This window comes from Octopus bimaculoides, chromosome 2, assembly GCF_046866305.1.
Source record: "Octopus bimaculoides isolate indiv1 chromosome 2, ASM4686630v1, whole genome shotgun sequence".
Lineage (NCBI taxonomy): Eukaryota > Metazoa > Mollusca > Cephalopoda > Octopoda > Octopodidae > Octopus > Octopus bimaculoides.
The window spans coordinates 152,224,019-152,238,840 of record NC_142929.1 but is presented as its reverse complement, the minus strand read 5'-3'; the positions used below and the strand labels follow the sequence as shown (position 1 = coordinate 152,238,840).

The window sequence follows — 14,822 nt, the reverse complement described above, 5'->3', positions numbered from 1 at the left end:
ATATAATGTATTCTGCCAATTTTGTAGAGTATCTATTTCTAATTGAAAAATTCAAAATAACTGGTAAACTTCAGAAATTTGCCTGGCAATAGTTTCTAAGTTTAAGTTCATCTTGAATTTCTGGAAAATAGTAACAAGCCCTACAGACAAGATCCAAAACCTCATGCCTATTGCACCATTCTCATTTTGTTTTTGTTTTTCTTACAGTAGGTATAATCTTTAATATTACTTTTTATCAAGTTCTACTTTGTTATTCTTTTCCCTCCCTCTGCTTAACAAAGGCAATTTATCAGCCAGGTCATCATCAGTTCTAAATAGGAAAATATCACATCTTGGTTTGATGTGTCAACAGCAATTACTCTAAATATGGAATATGGCCACAAGTAAAAGGATATGAGTAAATTATACATTTTTGACTGTTCTTTTTTTAACCTTTCCACCTTTTGTAGATAGTAGGTAATAGATAGGTGGTTTAACCCTTAGGATACTATATTTCTCCGAAAATACTCTACTTTTGTTATTAAGCTGCTGATTTGAAATATAAATTTAGCATGAAATTTGATGGAGAGTTTTAATTAGATTACATTAAAACAGAAAGTTTGTATTGACATAAGAGGCAGTCTCAAGTGAGTTGGTATCAAAGGGTTAAATGCTATTTGTTTTTCACGTTGGTTTTTTATTATTGATTTTTATTCCCTTCTAGCTTGAGTTTTTTGGGGTTTTTTATATATATATACTGAAACAAGTGGTTTTCTTTGGCTTCAGTTTTATCCCTTTTGCTTCCGATTCTTATGAATGGACCTGCAGCATTTTAACTTTTGTGTCCTATTTGTTTTAGATCAGACATTGAGATACAAAGGGATAATTAGAGAATACATAAAGAAATTAACAATTAACGAACTCAAAACTTCTGGTCAAATTTGATCTACATGATATTCTCTTTTCATCACCCAAAATTATAATTGCTATACTCATCTGGAAAAGTGATCTTCCTGTATTCCTCAGTCCCATTGCATATTCTTTCTCTCTTTCATGGTTAGGAAAATGGATCGTGCACATGTTCTATATATACTATGTACAGGTTTGTTGCATTTGATTGGCAGTGTGCAAGTTGAATATAAAAATGCTAAGCTGGTGTGCAAAGTACTTCCGAGAAATAATGGGAGATGTGAGCTGCAAAAAAAAAACAGGTGTAATGAGACACAAACTCAGGAGCTAAGTCAAGATAAAAAGCAGTCAGTGCAATCAGACAGCTTATATAGTAATGGAGAATGCTTTTTTCTTTTTTTTTATATATACTAATTAGATGTCAATCACATTACTAGGTCATATATCCATAGTTGTTCATAAATTCATGGCCTGCGTGTATAACTGTTTTCATGATTTTTACTAAAGTATTTTAATTATATCATTTGAAATACTTTGTGTTTTGCATGTGTGCTTTTCAGCATATATATATTAAGATTATCTTGAAAACTTGAATGTCAAACTCACTGTGCCAGAACTTTAAGGGTTTTGATGTTGAATAAATAATTTTTTTTCTTGTTTATGTCATTACCTATATTATTTTGAATTTTAAAGAAAAAATATAATTTTTCATTTTTAGCATTGTATAACTTTTTCTTTGTCAGTCCCATCATTATCTTCATTGGTGATTCACAGACCTAAGAAGAATTTCTCGGCAAGAGAAGTGATATCGATCCAGCTTGAATCTATTACATGGTTGGCTACTTATTCCAATTGACAAGAATCTGTTACTCTGTTAAAAGCAGTATAACTAATGGTCATATTGTATGAAAGCTGTGTATTTAAAGATACAAAACAAAGATGCTGGGATTTGATTAATATTACCACAACAGAAATGACTGCTTCTTCACAACTTTTTTTTTTTTTTGTACAAATTGTTTGTTACATACCAAATAATTTACCACATCTGTTTTTGTTTTTGGCTTGATAGTACAAATGTATATTCCCTTGCAGTCTGTTTTATCACTCTAGCACTGTAAGTTGTCTGTCCAAGAGAGCAGAAAATGTTTCAGTTCAAGCATTAATAAAATGTGAAAATTAAAAAATTTAATCAACATTTTTATGCTAATAGTATAGTTTGTAAAGAGAAAATGAAAATATTCAGTATCATTTTAAAGCCTTTCAAATAATTAAACATTGTATATATAAATTGCAATAATAGCTCTTTTATGTGGAAAATATATTGAATATTTTTTTAATTCAGTAATAATGACAGTTTTAGAAGATATATTTCAAACAAATCCTTGGTTACAAATACTTTAAGTGTTTTATTTATCTGCCTCTTAAAGAAAAGGCTAGAATATTATTCCAAGAATTTCATTACAAAACAATCCATGAAATACAATTATTGGCTTTTTTTTTTTTTTTCAGGTTCATTCTATATTGTTTGTTTAGATTTTTAATATTTTTTTATTTTAGCATTGTTTATGTATTCATGAAATAATCTTCTTAACATTTTTTCTGTGGAGATTTTTATTGAATGTCTTGTCTTTACTTTTTTGTTACAAAATTTTTTTATGTATATTGTTATGTAATTTTATGAACAAAATATATTTTAACTTTACCTTTATATAATGGGGAGCACAATTTTTCTTTGACTGCAAAGAGACCAGTTTGACAGCAGCCATTATCTCATTTGAATTTTAAGGTATATATGTATTGGATAGGTATCTTTTCTGTTTCTCATGCTTGCTTTCTCTCTATCTTCACTTCAGTTTGGTTTATATGCTTAGTGTTTTTACATTATAACATGTTGTCTATTCATAGGATAATAAGCAAGGTCATAATCATGAATCTGCAAAGGCTGCTTCTCCTGTAAAATTAGGTATTCAACAGCGACGCCATTATAGGACTCATGAAGACACTGTTGAAAGTTCAACCTCTTCTTCTTCTGAAGATGAAGAACCACCTCACAGTAATTATTTCTTTTTAGATAAACTTTATTCTTAATTTTGCTTTTCACATTACAGCATTTTTGCAACTTTTTCTACAAATAATTTCTTTTTTATACAAATTTTTCTCATTCTAACAGTTAGTTTAATTTATCTCTTGTTTTCATTCCTCAGTAAACCTTGTCTGACTTCCAGTTGACTAACTTTTTTTAAATTAGTGTCAAAGAAGGGACTGTACCCAATGTCCTTCACGAGCCATTTGAGGCAGATAAAATTCTTAAAAATCAGAAAACCAATGACTGTAGAAAGCTTGCATTCAGATAAGGTGGTGGGTGGAGAGTATATCCTATATGAATGGCAAGAGGTAAGGTTGCATGGGACCAGCAGAACAATGAACAAAGACCATTGTAGCATCAGTAGAGAAGATAGGTTGTGGAGACCACCCTTCTGAAGTTGTGACTGTGTTGGTTAAAAACTCCATACTAATGAGTCAGGTGCCCTTTCTCATCGATGCAGTTAAGTGACTGTCTATTTGCAGCAACAACCTTGATTAGCAACAGTATTTTGTTGTGGGTCTTATAAAAAGCTCACAACAGCTGAATATTTTTTAACTTCAAAGAGGAAGGCAAGTTCTTCCTGGGTATGCATAACAATATGAAATTATTCATACATCATATCCTAAGTTGTTTGTGATGAAGCAAAATAGATGACTCTGCTTATGCCTGCTCGCTGAAGTTTAAGTAGCCTACTCATTATATTGATACTTAGTTTCATGAAAGCCAGTCAGACAGCTACCTTCTCCAATAACTTCTGTAACTCTTCTCAATTTTTGTACACATTCCTATATTGTGTAAAGAGGAAATACTTTTACCTGTTACTTCAAGTTGTTTTTATGTTGAAAAAAGAAAAATTACAAGATTCTGATCACATTTACATGAACCATTTCAAATGTAAAAATATTTTTTAAAATATTCTGACAAGGATAAAGCTATGCAGATTGTGAAACAATAAGTGTGATGTGGAAAAATATTGGTTCTTTTGCATGGTTGAGAAGGAATAACAATATGTAATGGGATAAAGCCTCTAGATTTTAAGTTATCTACTGTCGATGAATTATGGATCCATCTCCAAATCCTTGCATACTTGAATAACTGTATTATTGTTAGACTCAGGGTAAATCTTGTCACCCATCTCTTTGCTTAATTCTTATTAGCTGTTATTGTGCGGCTGTTTTATTTGTTTCAGAGTTGTTTATTTCTCAGATGGAACAACTTTCCTTTGCTGGTTACCCTTTGGACGAAAACAAATGTGTATCTGAAATTTTATTTTGTTTTGTAAAACTTCTATTTAATTTCAAACTGACTTCGTTATTCTAGAAGAATCTCGAGACAGAAGAGATAAGAGATCAGAATCACCAATACGAAATCGTCGTTATCCATCACCTTCTCGACCCAGAGACAGATATGGTAGGAGAGACCTTATCCGTGATCCTGGTTCCCGACGAATTAGGAGGAGGCCTTCTCCATATTCTATGCGCCGGTCACCGTAAGTGGAGCATATTATTCCTCGTATCCATTTCATGCTAGCATGTAATTTGTTATTTAATTGCTGATCTCTCAACCCTGGAGTAGAAATAGAACATATTTTTCATCCAGGTAGAAGGCAGCAAGAAAAGGATATGCAAAACAGTATAATAATTTAGAAGTGCCATGGTTTATTAGCTAACAGGTTGTGTTATTTTATTAATATGTACAGTTATGTGATTGTATTAGTCTATATCAAGGGTTCTCAATCATTATTTATCTATGGACCCCTTTGGTTACTATTTTATTTTGATGTACTCCCATAACCATTCGGTGTTTTAAAATAGTTTTGATAGAAACTAATTTCAAAATTCCTATTTTGTTTTTCACATATTAATTTGTGTAGATAGAACTATGTAAAAAGAAACCTAGCTGTTTCTTTCAATAAACACATCTAAATCAGAATTTTTTCATGGACCCGTAAAATATTACTGAGGATCCCCATTTACTATTTTGTTGCATGGACCCCAGTTGAGACCCACTGGTCTAGGTGGCATATTAGTCTCTCCATCCTTCTCTTGCAAAGGTTTATCAGGATGACACATTAGTCTCTCCAGCTGTAAAATCCAGTTTCAGAAGATGTCTCTGAATACCATAGTGTTTGACTTGTACTGTCATGAAAGAAACATGTACAAAATACACGTAGAAATAATTCCGTGAATTATTACTCTCATTTTCTATTCTGTATAATCTATTTTCTTTACTTTTCAGCTATCCATATGCACCTAGAGGCTGGTCTCCTCAACAAAGATATCGCAGGTCACCTCCTCGCTATGCATCTCCTAGACTTAAAAGGTCAGCACCAATATTTTATATCTACTTTCCTCTTGCTCAAATCTAAAATTAAACACAAAAAGTCAAAATATGTTGAATGTGTATTTCTTTATCATTTTATTTTAATGTTAGATTTTTGATTGCAATAAAAAATGCCCATTCTTATTAATTTTGTATTTCATTCTTTCTATAGGAGTCCACCTCACTCTCCAATGCGTGCTAGAGATCGACCTCGCTCTAATCGTCCTCGAGATATTTCTAGATCTCCATCGCCAAGACGCCGAAACATTCCTTCACCTAACCAGATGCGGCGAAGACATCGAAAGGTTACACCAGATTCCCCTCCTCGTCAGATGAGGCAACATTCACCATATGCTAGGTCCCCTCCCAGGATGAAAAGATCACCATCACATTCACCACCGCCACCAGTACGTCAGAGAAGAAACATCTCGAAATCTCGCACTCCTTCTCCTCCTCGTAAAGTAATTCATGGTGACCACTCGTCATCAGAATCACCACAGAGAGTAGTAGTGAAAAAGGTCTTGCCAGGAGCTAAGAGAGATCGTAGTGAATCGGAATCTCCCGTTTGCCGTGATGCTTCACCTCAAATGTCTGTAATGACAAGGCGACAGATTCCAGCAACACAACATCAATCTTACCTGAAACAAAAATCTTCTTCAATGTCGGGTTCTGCATCTCCATCACCTGAACGTTTCCGACAATCACCATCACCTCTTCGTCAAAGAACAAGTAAAACTGTAACAGTACATCAACACTCAGAGAATCTATCTCCTGTGGCATCACACCAAAGAAAAGTTCAGGGTGTATCAGCATCTCCAGAAAAAGTGAACACTTCATTGAAACTCCCCAAGAAACGGTCATTATCTCGGAGTATGTCAATGAGTCGTAGCCCCTCTCCAGTTCTGTCCAGAAGGAAAAAATCATCATCACCTCCAGCTAAAAAAGCTCGGGACGATGTTGAATCAAGCAAGTTAAGAGATTCCCCTAAAAAAACTAAAAATTTACCTAAAGATCAACAAAGGTTAAGTAGTCAAGATTCGTATAAGTCAAGACCACTTTCTTCAAACTTATTAGTTCCAGAACCTGTTTCTGTTGACTCAAACCATCCTTCTCTTGAAAAGGTGTATCAGGATGACACAATGTTCCAAGATTCTTCTGAATCTCCAAAGAAAAAGCTAAAAACAGATTCATCAGAGAAAAAGAAAAAGAAGAAGAAGTCTTCCTCGTCTGAGGTTTGTAAGATTTATTACATCTCTCTAGAGCTGTTAAAACTAAAATAAGGCATGAGATTGTCGGCTTTCTCAGATTAGGAAACATTTGTTTATAGAGTTGTTGCTTAGGAGTTTTTATAATGTGTGAAAAAATAGATATTCCATTTGAAGTATGTGTCTTCTTTCTTTTTAGGGATCCGACAGTGATGCTGCAACAAAGAAAAAGAAAAAGAAGAAGAAGAAGAAAAAGCACAAGAAACATAAGAAGCATAAGCACAAGAAGGGCAAAGAGGAAGAAGAGGTTTGTTTTATTCAGTTTTAATTATTGATGATAGAAGTATATTCTAAACACTTGTGATTTGCTATTGTTAAACTTTTGATTCAACAAATATTAAGTTGTAGCATGTGTAATATTGAATTCGTGTGCATCTACAAAATGAAGTTTACACATTATTAGTGTTCTTCATTCCTTTTCTTGTCAAGTTTAGTTGGCTTGAAGTTCACTTGTTTCTAGAGCATTGAAGTGAATTATACATTACTTCAAATCATTGTTGAAGTTGTCTAGTAGTTATATATAAGATTTGAAAATTTTTCTATCTCTTCATAAATGAATCTGTTTATATACAATACCCAGTATTAACATTACAAGTACTGCTTTCAAAGTCTATTTTCTGCTATATTTAACAATTAAGTTAACAACTAATTAGCTTTAATGAGATGTACATGCTACCATAATACACCTACTACAAGAACTCATGCAAATGTTTGAATTTGCAGACTTGTTCAACTCATGCCAGCATGGAAAAATGGAAGTAAAATGGGGAAAGAAAGAGAAAAAAGGCACCAACATCTTCATATTAAACCAAATAAATATTTCAGGCGTATTTTTCTTAAATCTGATGTGGTTGTATTCTACACTTACGAATAATTTTCAACTCCTACATGTTTAGGAAGATGCCTATGTTAGATGAATAAAGTTTTGCTTGCAATACAATTACTAGTGATGAAAGTTTTCTGTTTTAGTTAAGGATTTACTGTCAATGAGAATCAATGTCAATCTCAGTTCTGTATGTCGAAAAATATCTTGTTTGGACAAAGCAAAAGCTATTTACTTCATACTACTAATATATAACTGTAGAGTTGTGAAATGTCTTAAGTGTTATGCTTTCACCATCATGTTTATCATTATTAGTTCTCAACAACACTCAAATAGTTTGAAAATCCATGAGAATTGATCATAAAAAAGGCCTTAGATTGAACAGGGAAAGTGGAAAGTTAATTAGTGTCATCTTCCCTTTTTCACTTTTATGAAGTTTCCGTATAATTTAATGTAGTTTTTCTTCATTTTATTTTTGACTCACATGTAGTAGTTATTGTGTCAGTTTTATAGCTTTATTGGGGACCACCAATATATATGGAATATAGCTTTGTATAGATTATAATTTATTCACATAAATACACCAAATGGTAATGTCTGTGGGCTGTTATTAGCTTACTTATTTCTTCTAATTTTAAGATAGCAATTGTGATAATATTTTGGGGAAAATTAACTTCCAGCAAGATCAGAATTCCTGTAGTATGAAGACTAGGAAAGGAAGAATTGTAACAATAATTAATTTTAAAAAACTGACAATTTAAACAGATGTATAACAAGAAACTAAATAAAACTGGTTGTGGATTAGTACTGCTTGCCGTAAGAATGTCATCACAAATACTAGGTTTCTGAAAGAGTTACAAGCAGAATTCTTTGTATAAGAGAAATTTAATAGTTTTGATATTGATTTAGGGGTAAAAAGAAAGCTAAATCAACATTCATTCACTTTTCCATGCAGGCATAGTTTAGGCAGGTCATCATTACCTGAGTTAGTTCTTATTAGGGAGTTACCAATCTCCAAGAAGAGCCAGAGACTATGTATCATTTATATGTTTCCATTGTTGGCCTATCATTGACTGTTATACAGCATATTGAATGCTTTTTATTGTGGCACCAGCATCAGAGATGTCTTCATTCATTAGCATCTTAGATGTTCTCTTGTTCCTCATAAGAGAGTCTCCTCTTTTTGCAACGTCTCCATTTATTCCTTTCTTTTACATACATACGAGATGTGTAAAAAAAAGACATTTTCTAACACATCACCATTACAGTTAGATATTGGCATCTCCTGTCACATGGGCGGGGTGGAGTGTTGAGAAAAGTAGGGGTAATAAAAGAGAGCCAGGCTAAAGTCAGGAAAATGAACAAGAGCTGAAATGGCAGTGTAATAAAAGAAAGAAGTAATAGTAATGGGGCATAACAAAGGAAGTAAGAGCAAGAGATGAGAAAGACAGTAGTGAAAAGGGGAGAGTGATACAGAAGTGAATATTATGTGAACTGCTCATGATAAGTATAAGAATAGTGAAGTTCAACAATAAATTCAAAGTTTAAGGATCTTAATCTCATGTCATTTGAATTATTTTGGATAATTTGGGTTCTCGAGGCGCACTAGCATAGGAATGCCCAAAGAAAATGTCAGTTGACACTATGGATGGTTATGAGCTAAATATGGCTAATGTCAAGCCAAGTGGAATCATAGTCGTGGCCAGTGACACATAAAAAGGTACTCACTACACTCTTTGCAGTGGCTGGTGTTAGGAAGGGTATCCAGCCAAAATAGACTGGAGCTTGGTAGAGCTCTCCATCTTACCAGTCCTAGTCAAACCATCTAACCTGTGGCAGCATGGAAAACGGATGCTAGATGATGATGATGATGATGACATCTTTTTTGCTTCACTTATTCAGGGTGTTGGAAACCCAGTCAAAATACATTTAGCACTCGGCATGCAATTGTATTTCTGCTCTGCATGGTTAGTTAGATCGACTGTTCCATTTTTATCTATTGCTTTTAAGCTAATTTAAATCATAACTCTCCTACAGACCTGTACAACATGAAACTAGGAATAAGACTTGATAGCATTGACTTTAGTGTGTGAATGATTATGATCTAACTATTGTAATCATTTTTTTTTATAAGACTGTTTTAATTCATTCTTAATTAAATATTATGTAATTAGTTTATTGGTAAAAGACTTAAATATTGGCTTTATTTTTCAGGCTGGTTCTGATAGTGCTGCAGAGCAAGAAAAACTGGAACAGTTATTGAGAGAAAAAGCATTACAGTCTCTGAACAAGGCCAAAACCAATCCTGCCACATCAGGCAATGAATCCAGTTCTGGAACATTTCATATTCCAACAGAATAGTTATTGAACTTCGGTAGAATGTGACAGCATTTTACAGTCTGTGTTACATCTTACTATACCATCACTATCCATGCTGTTGCTGCTGATATTACTACTACTATTACTTAAAATAGTGATCTTATTTGTTTTGCTGCCTTGAACATATCGTAAATAATTATTTACTTAATAAAGTACTGGTGCAGATAAACTGGTAATCTAAATATTGTTCCACCTGTTGGCTTTACTTATTATTACAACTTTTATTTTTCATATATATTTTATTTAGATAGTTTTTTGGGGGTTTATTTTAACTTTCCAGGAAGTAATTTTTATTATTAGTATATCTATTTATTTTGTAGGTTCAGCAGGGAAATTTCTTTTAAGATTTTAGGGAAGCTGACAAGATTATTTTTACTGATTTAATTAGAGAAAGCTTAAAGTATTTTCATTTAGTGATAGGGCAAGTCTTATGAAATCAACAAAATATTAGTTGCTACATCTACCTAAATGCTATTTGTGATAACTTTACTTTGCAAGGAGTCAGTTTATTACCTATTAGCATTAAATGTGAAGGATTGTTGTCAGAATGCTCTGCTTTTCAGCTGAGTCATTATATTCCCAATGATTCATATCTTGGGTTTTATTTAAAATGGTTTTTCTTTGAAGACTGAAGTGATAATTTTTTCTATCAACAGCTTTCAGTGGTCCAACATGACAGCTGGATGTAGAGATGAGCATTGAATCCTATAGACAGTATTTTTCTTATTCCGGTTGATATTTTTTGAGCTTTTTGATTTTCTTTATTTAAAAATGACTTCTTTTTTTTTTTCTTTTTTTTAAGTAACAAATTCTCCCTTCTTCCCAGTTCCCAGCAATTTTCTTTCATTTTGCATTTCTGCTATTCATATTTTGTAAAAGAATATGTTTATCATTTAAGGCAGCAGTATTCCTTGTGGCATGGAAAATGGATTGCCTTGTTCTGTATTAACTATCTCATTCTAAAGTGAGCTGGTATGAAACCTGTGAATTCTGTCACAATTTCTGACATATTTTATTGTACAGTTGCTTTACAATGGTTCTGTTTTATTACAGAGTCAGTGTCTTAATAAAGCTACCATATTTCACCACAAGCTCATTTTTGTTCTTTATTTCTTTTGTTTGCTTTCTTTCTTCTGTTCTTTGGCATATTCAGTCTCAGTCTACATTACTAAAATACTACAGTAAAGTACAATAACAAAGTCAACCAGAGATACTTACACAATTTAATCTACTATCCCCTCATCCCTTAAACTTAAAGTGAGTATGTGCAATTTGAAAGTGATGCAAAACTAAAAATGTTGATTTGATGGGAATTTCTGAAATCTCTTGTTAGTTAATGATATCTCGTTTTAATTATTTCTGATTTACCTCTTGGATTTGGAATGATTTTTTTTTTTTTTTACCCTTTAGCGTTCAAATTATTCTGTAAGATGTATTATTTATTTGTTCACATTTTGAATTAATCATGCATTATGTTGTAGCTTTGAGATTTTAATGATGCAACTTTTTATTTTTAGAATAACATTGCAGCATAATTGCGAGAGGCCTGATCTGGCCAGTTTGAACACAAAATATGTAAAATACTATAGCTGGTTTGAATGCTAAAGAGTTAGATTTATCTCTAATAAAATGGGTCTTATTCAGTATGATTAAATACACTGAATTTTGAGTTCTGCATTCATTACATTGTGTTAGCAAGATGTTGCTGTTCTCTTTTCTCATTCTACCTGATTCACAGTTTTGCCATGTCAAACTAGTATTATAGATAAACATTTCACACAATGAAATATATTTGGTTAACATACATAGTCTTATTATGCAATGGTAAAGAAGAGCAGTTTGAAATATTTCATTCTGCAGGAAAATGATGTAACTATATGTTTAGGACCCAGACTATATTTTTAAAAATGTAATAGACTTTAGCATGAAAATACCTTAAAATTCTTTCAGTTTTCACTTATTTCCTCTTGCAACACTTTAAACCTGAATGACAATAACCTATTTACTCACCAATCCCTTGTTTTCTGAAGAATTTTTTTGAACATTTAAACCAGCCATATCTGGCCAAAATATCTACCTGTATTATCTTCAAACTGGCCAGATCTAGCCTCTCACACTACAATATTATTCTAAAATTAAAAAATCACATTGTTGAAATCTCAAAGCTGCAAGGTAATGCATGACAAATTCAAATCAGTGTGTCAATGCATTACATTTGACAAAGATATCTGAATGCTAAAGTGTTAAACTTCCCAATGCTTCAATTTTGTCACAATTATTTTTCACCTACTTTTAAAAAAATTTGAGAAAATGTGCAATGTGACAGTTTTAGTAGAATGGTGTTGTCATCATTTTAATTATAGGCAAACAAGACATAAAAGCTGAAAACAAGCAGTACGAGATACTACTTTCCATATATATCTGGAAATATAGCCATACTTGCAGACAGCAATGCCTCGATATACAAGTTAATTTGCTCCCATAGACTGCTCGTAAAGTGAAAACTCATAAAACAGAGCAATAATTTTCCATAGTAGCAATGTTATAAATTGTAATTCGTTCCCAGAAAAATATTTTACCTATAAAATTTATAATATACGTAAATAGATAGCAATAAAACGACAGTAGAATGTAGAGTGTATTTTATGTAAAGTAAAAAGAATATCAAGATCATTTATAATAAAAAAAATATTATTATTTTCTGAATCACTTTCACTCACAACACTTGCGCACACCATTTATAGATGCAATCACCGATTCACAAGTACTTGTAGATTTGTTTTTAAAAAACAAGTCTAGAGTTATTTGCTTTAGAAGAAGCTTTTTTTTTTTGCTCTCTATAAATTTCTCGGTAACATGCAGAAGCATTTGTTGTGGTATAGAAACTTTTGCACTTCATTCAAAATTTGGATCTTGTGCCTAGAAAATAAAATTTGTAAAGTGAGGTATTACTGTACACAAATTTACACCCAAAGGTCACCTCTCCCTAACAATTTTTATGGATTTTCTGTTTCCTTGTTTTCACCACTTGAAATGCTGCAAGGGATCTTAATGTTTTTAAACATTTATTTTGTTCTCGAGCTCTGATATTTACTGCATTGTGTTGACCTTGTGTACATAATTTTTCTTTCATTTTCACTACTGTTGATACCAGAGATGTGGCCGGTCTTTAAATTTACTGGCTATTTTGCCTTGATGTATAATGAGTCATATAATCAAAATTGAAACTATTAGCAATAAAATGCTAGCTAGAATATACATTATTTGAAAAATTAGGTAGGTTTATATCTATCCACTTGGTAACTATTGTGTTGAGTCAAAAAATGCCTTCACTGAAGCCTCCAGCTCCTTGGTTGATGAAGTGTCACAAGTGCAGGAAGTAAGTCATGGACCAGAACAACAATCTGAGGAAGATATTTTTCTGCAATCCTAACAGGCATAAGCAGGGTCCAGCTTCCAGAACTTGTCACCAAATACGGGCGTTTCAAATACAAGTTGATGCTCCACATCTGGTGGATAATCCACTACAAATTCATTCTGGATGGTCAAATCATCATTGCCAACCTGTACTCTAAACAGCTGGAACAGATGTATGCCATTGTGCAGCAAAAATACCCTGGCATTAGTTAACAGGAAGCAAGACCTCACACTGCTCGAACAACACAGATTAAACACCAAGGAGCTTGAGGAAATCAAACCCAGCATATTGTCCAAATCTAGCTCCCTCAGATTATTTCTTGTTCCAATCCATGCCTCATTTCCTGTGAGGCGGTGGTAGTTTTAGTGAAGGAGTTCTTTGCCTCGCAAGACAAGAACTGCTATCAGAATGGGATTAAAGAACTGGCAGAAAGGTGATTTCAGATGGTGCAACACATTGGCCTCTACTTTGAATGCTGGGCTGCTTTTGTTGTAACTTGACAAAGCAAATAAATTACCAAAATACTGGAAAACGTTTGACTCAACGCAATATTTTCATTAGCTGTGTTATGTTAAAAAATACTCTAGATCTTGTTAAATTAGCAACAATGGAATAAAGATGAAAAAAAAACAAAACAATCATCATCATCATCATCATCATCGTTTAACGTCCGCTTTCCATGCTAGCATGGGTTGGACGATTTGACTGAGGACTGGTGAAACCGGATGGCAACACCAGGCTCGAGTCTGATTTGGCAGAGTTTCTACAGCTGGATGCCCTTCCTAACGCCAACCACTCAGAGAGTGTAGTGGGTGCTTTTACGTGTCACCCGCACGAAAACGGCCACGCTCAAAATGGTGTCTTTTATGTGCCACCCGCACAAGCCAGTCCAGGGGCACTGGCAACGATCTCGCTCGAAAATCCTACAGGAGCCAGTCAGGCGGTACTGGCAACGGCCACGCTCAAAATGGTGCATCTCATGTGCCACCCGCACAAGAACCAGTCCAGGGGCACTGGCAACGATCTTACTTGGCTTGCCGGGTTTTCTCACACACAGCACATTTCCAAAGGTCTCGGTCCGTAGTCATCGCCTCGGTGAGGCCCAATGTACGAAGGTCTTGCCTCACCACCCCAGCCCAGGTCTTCCTGGGCCTACCTCTTCCACGGGTTCCCTCAACTGTTAGGGTGTGGCACTTTTTCACGCAGCTATCCTCCTCCATTCTCACCACATGTCCATACCAGCGCAATCGTCTCTCTTGCACGCCACAACTGATGCTTCTAATGTTCAGCTTTTCTCTCAAGATACTTACACTCTGACGGGTATTCACATTGACATTACACATCCAACGGAGCATACTGGCTTCATTCCTTGCGAGCTTACGTATGTCCTCAGCAGTTACAGCCCATGTTTCACTGCCATGTAGCATGGTTGTTCGTACGCATGCGTCATACAGTCTGCCTTTTACTCTGAGTGAGAGTCCCTTTGTCGCCAGCAGGGGTAAGAGCTCTCTAAACTTTGCCCAGGCTATTCTTATTCTAGCAGCTACACTTTCAGCGCACCCACCCCCACTACTAACTTGGTCGCCCAGATAGCGGAAGCTATCGACTACCTCTAGTTTTTCACCCTGGAATGAGATAGAA

General features: G+C 34.0%; 1 protein-coding gene across 3 annotated transcripts in view; it reads left to right on the top strand.

Annotated features, from left to right (window-relative positions):
* LOC106872131 (uncharacterized) overlaps positions 1 to 9,950 on the top strand; it is a 31,568-nt gene extending 21,618 nt beyond the window's left edge. For 2 of the 3 annotated variants that reach the window (XM_014919000.3, XM_014919001.3), the window contains 6 exons: positions 2,794 to 2,941; positions 4,295 to 4,463; positions 5,213 to 5,296; positions 5,469 to 6,528; positions 6,701 to 6,808; positions 9,599 to 9,950. In XM_014919000.3, coding sequence (XP_014774486.1) covers positions 2,794 to 2,941; positions 4,295 to 4,463; positions 5,213 to 5,296; positions 5,469 to 6,528; positions 6,701 to 6,808; positions 9,599 to 9,745 — 1,716 coding nt within the window. In that variant the 3' untranslated portion in view covers positions 9,746 to 9,950. Of the gene's footprint in view, positions 1 to 2,793; positions 2,942 to 4,294; positions 4,464 to 5,212; positions 5,297 to 5,468; positions 6,529 to 6,700; positions 6,809 to 7,284; positions 7,348 to 9,598 lie in introns of all 3 variants that reach the window. The other variant, XM_052965661.2, reaches the window with a different exon arrangement.
* Positions 9,951 to 14,822: the final 4,872 nt, after the last annotated feature.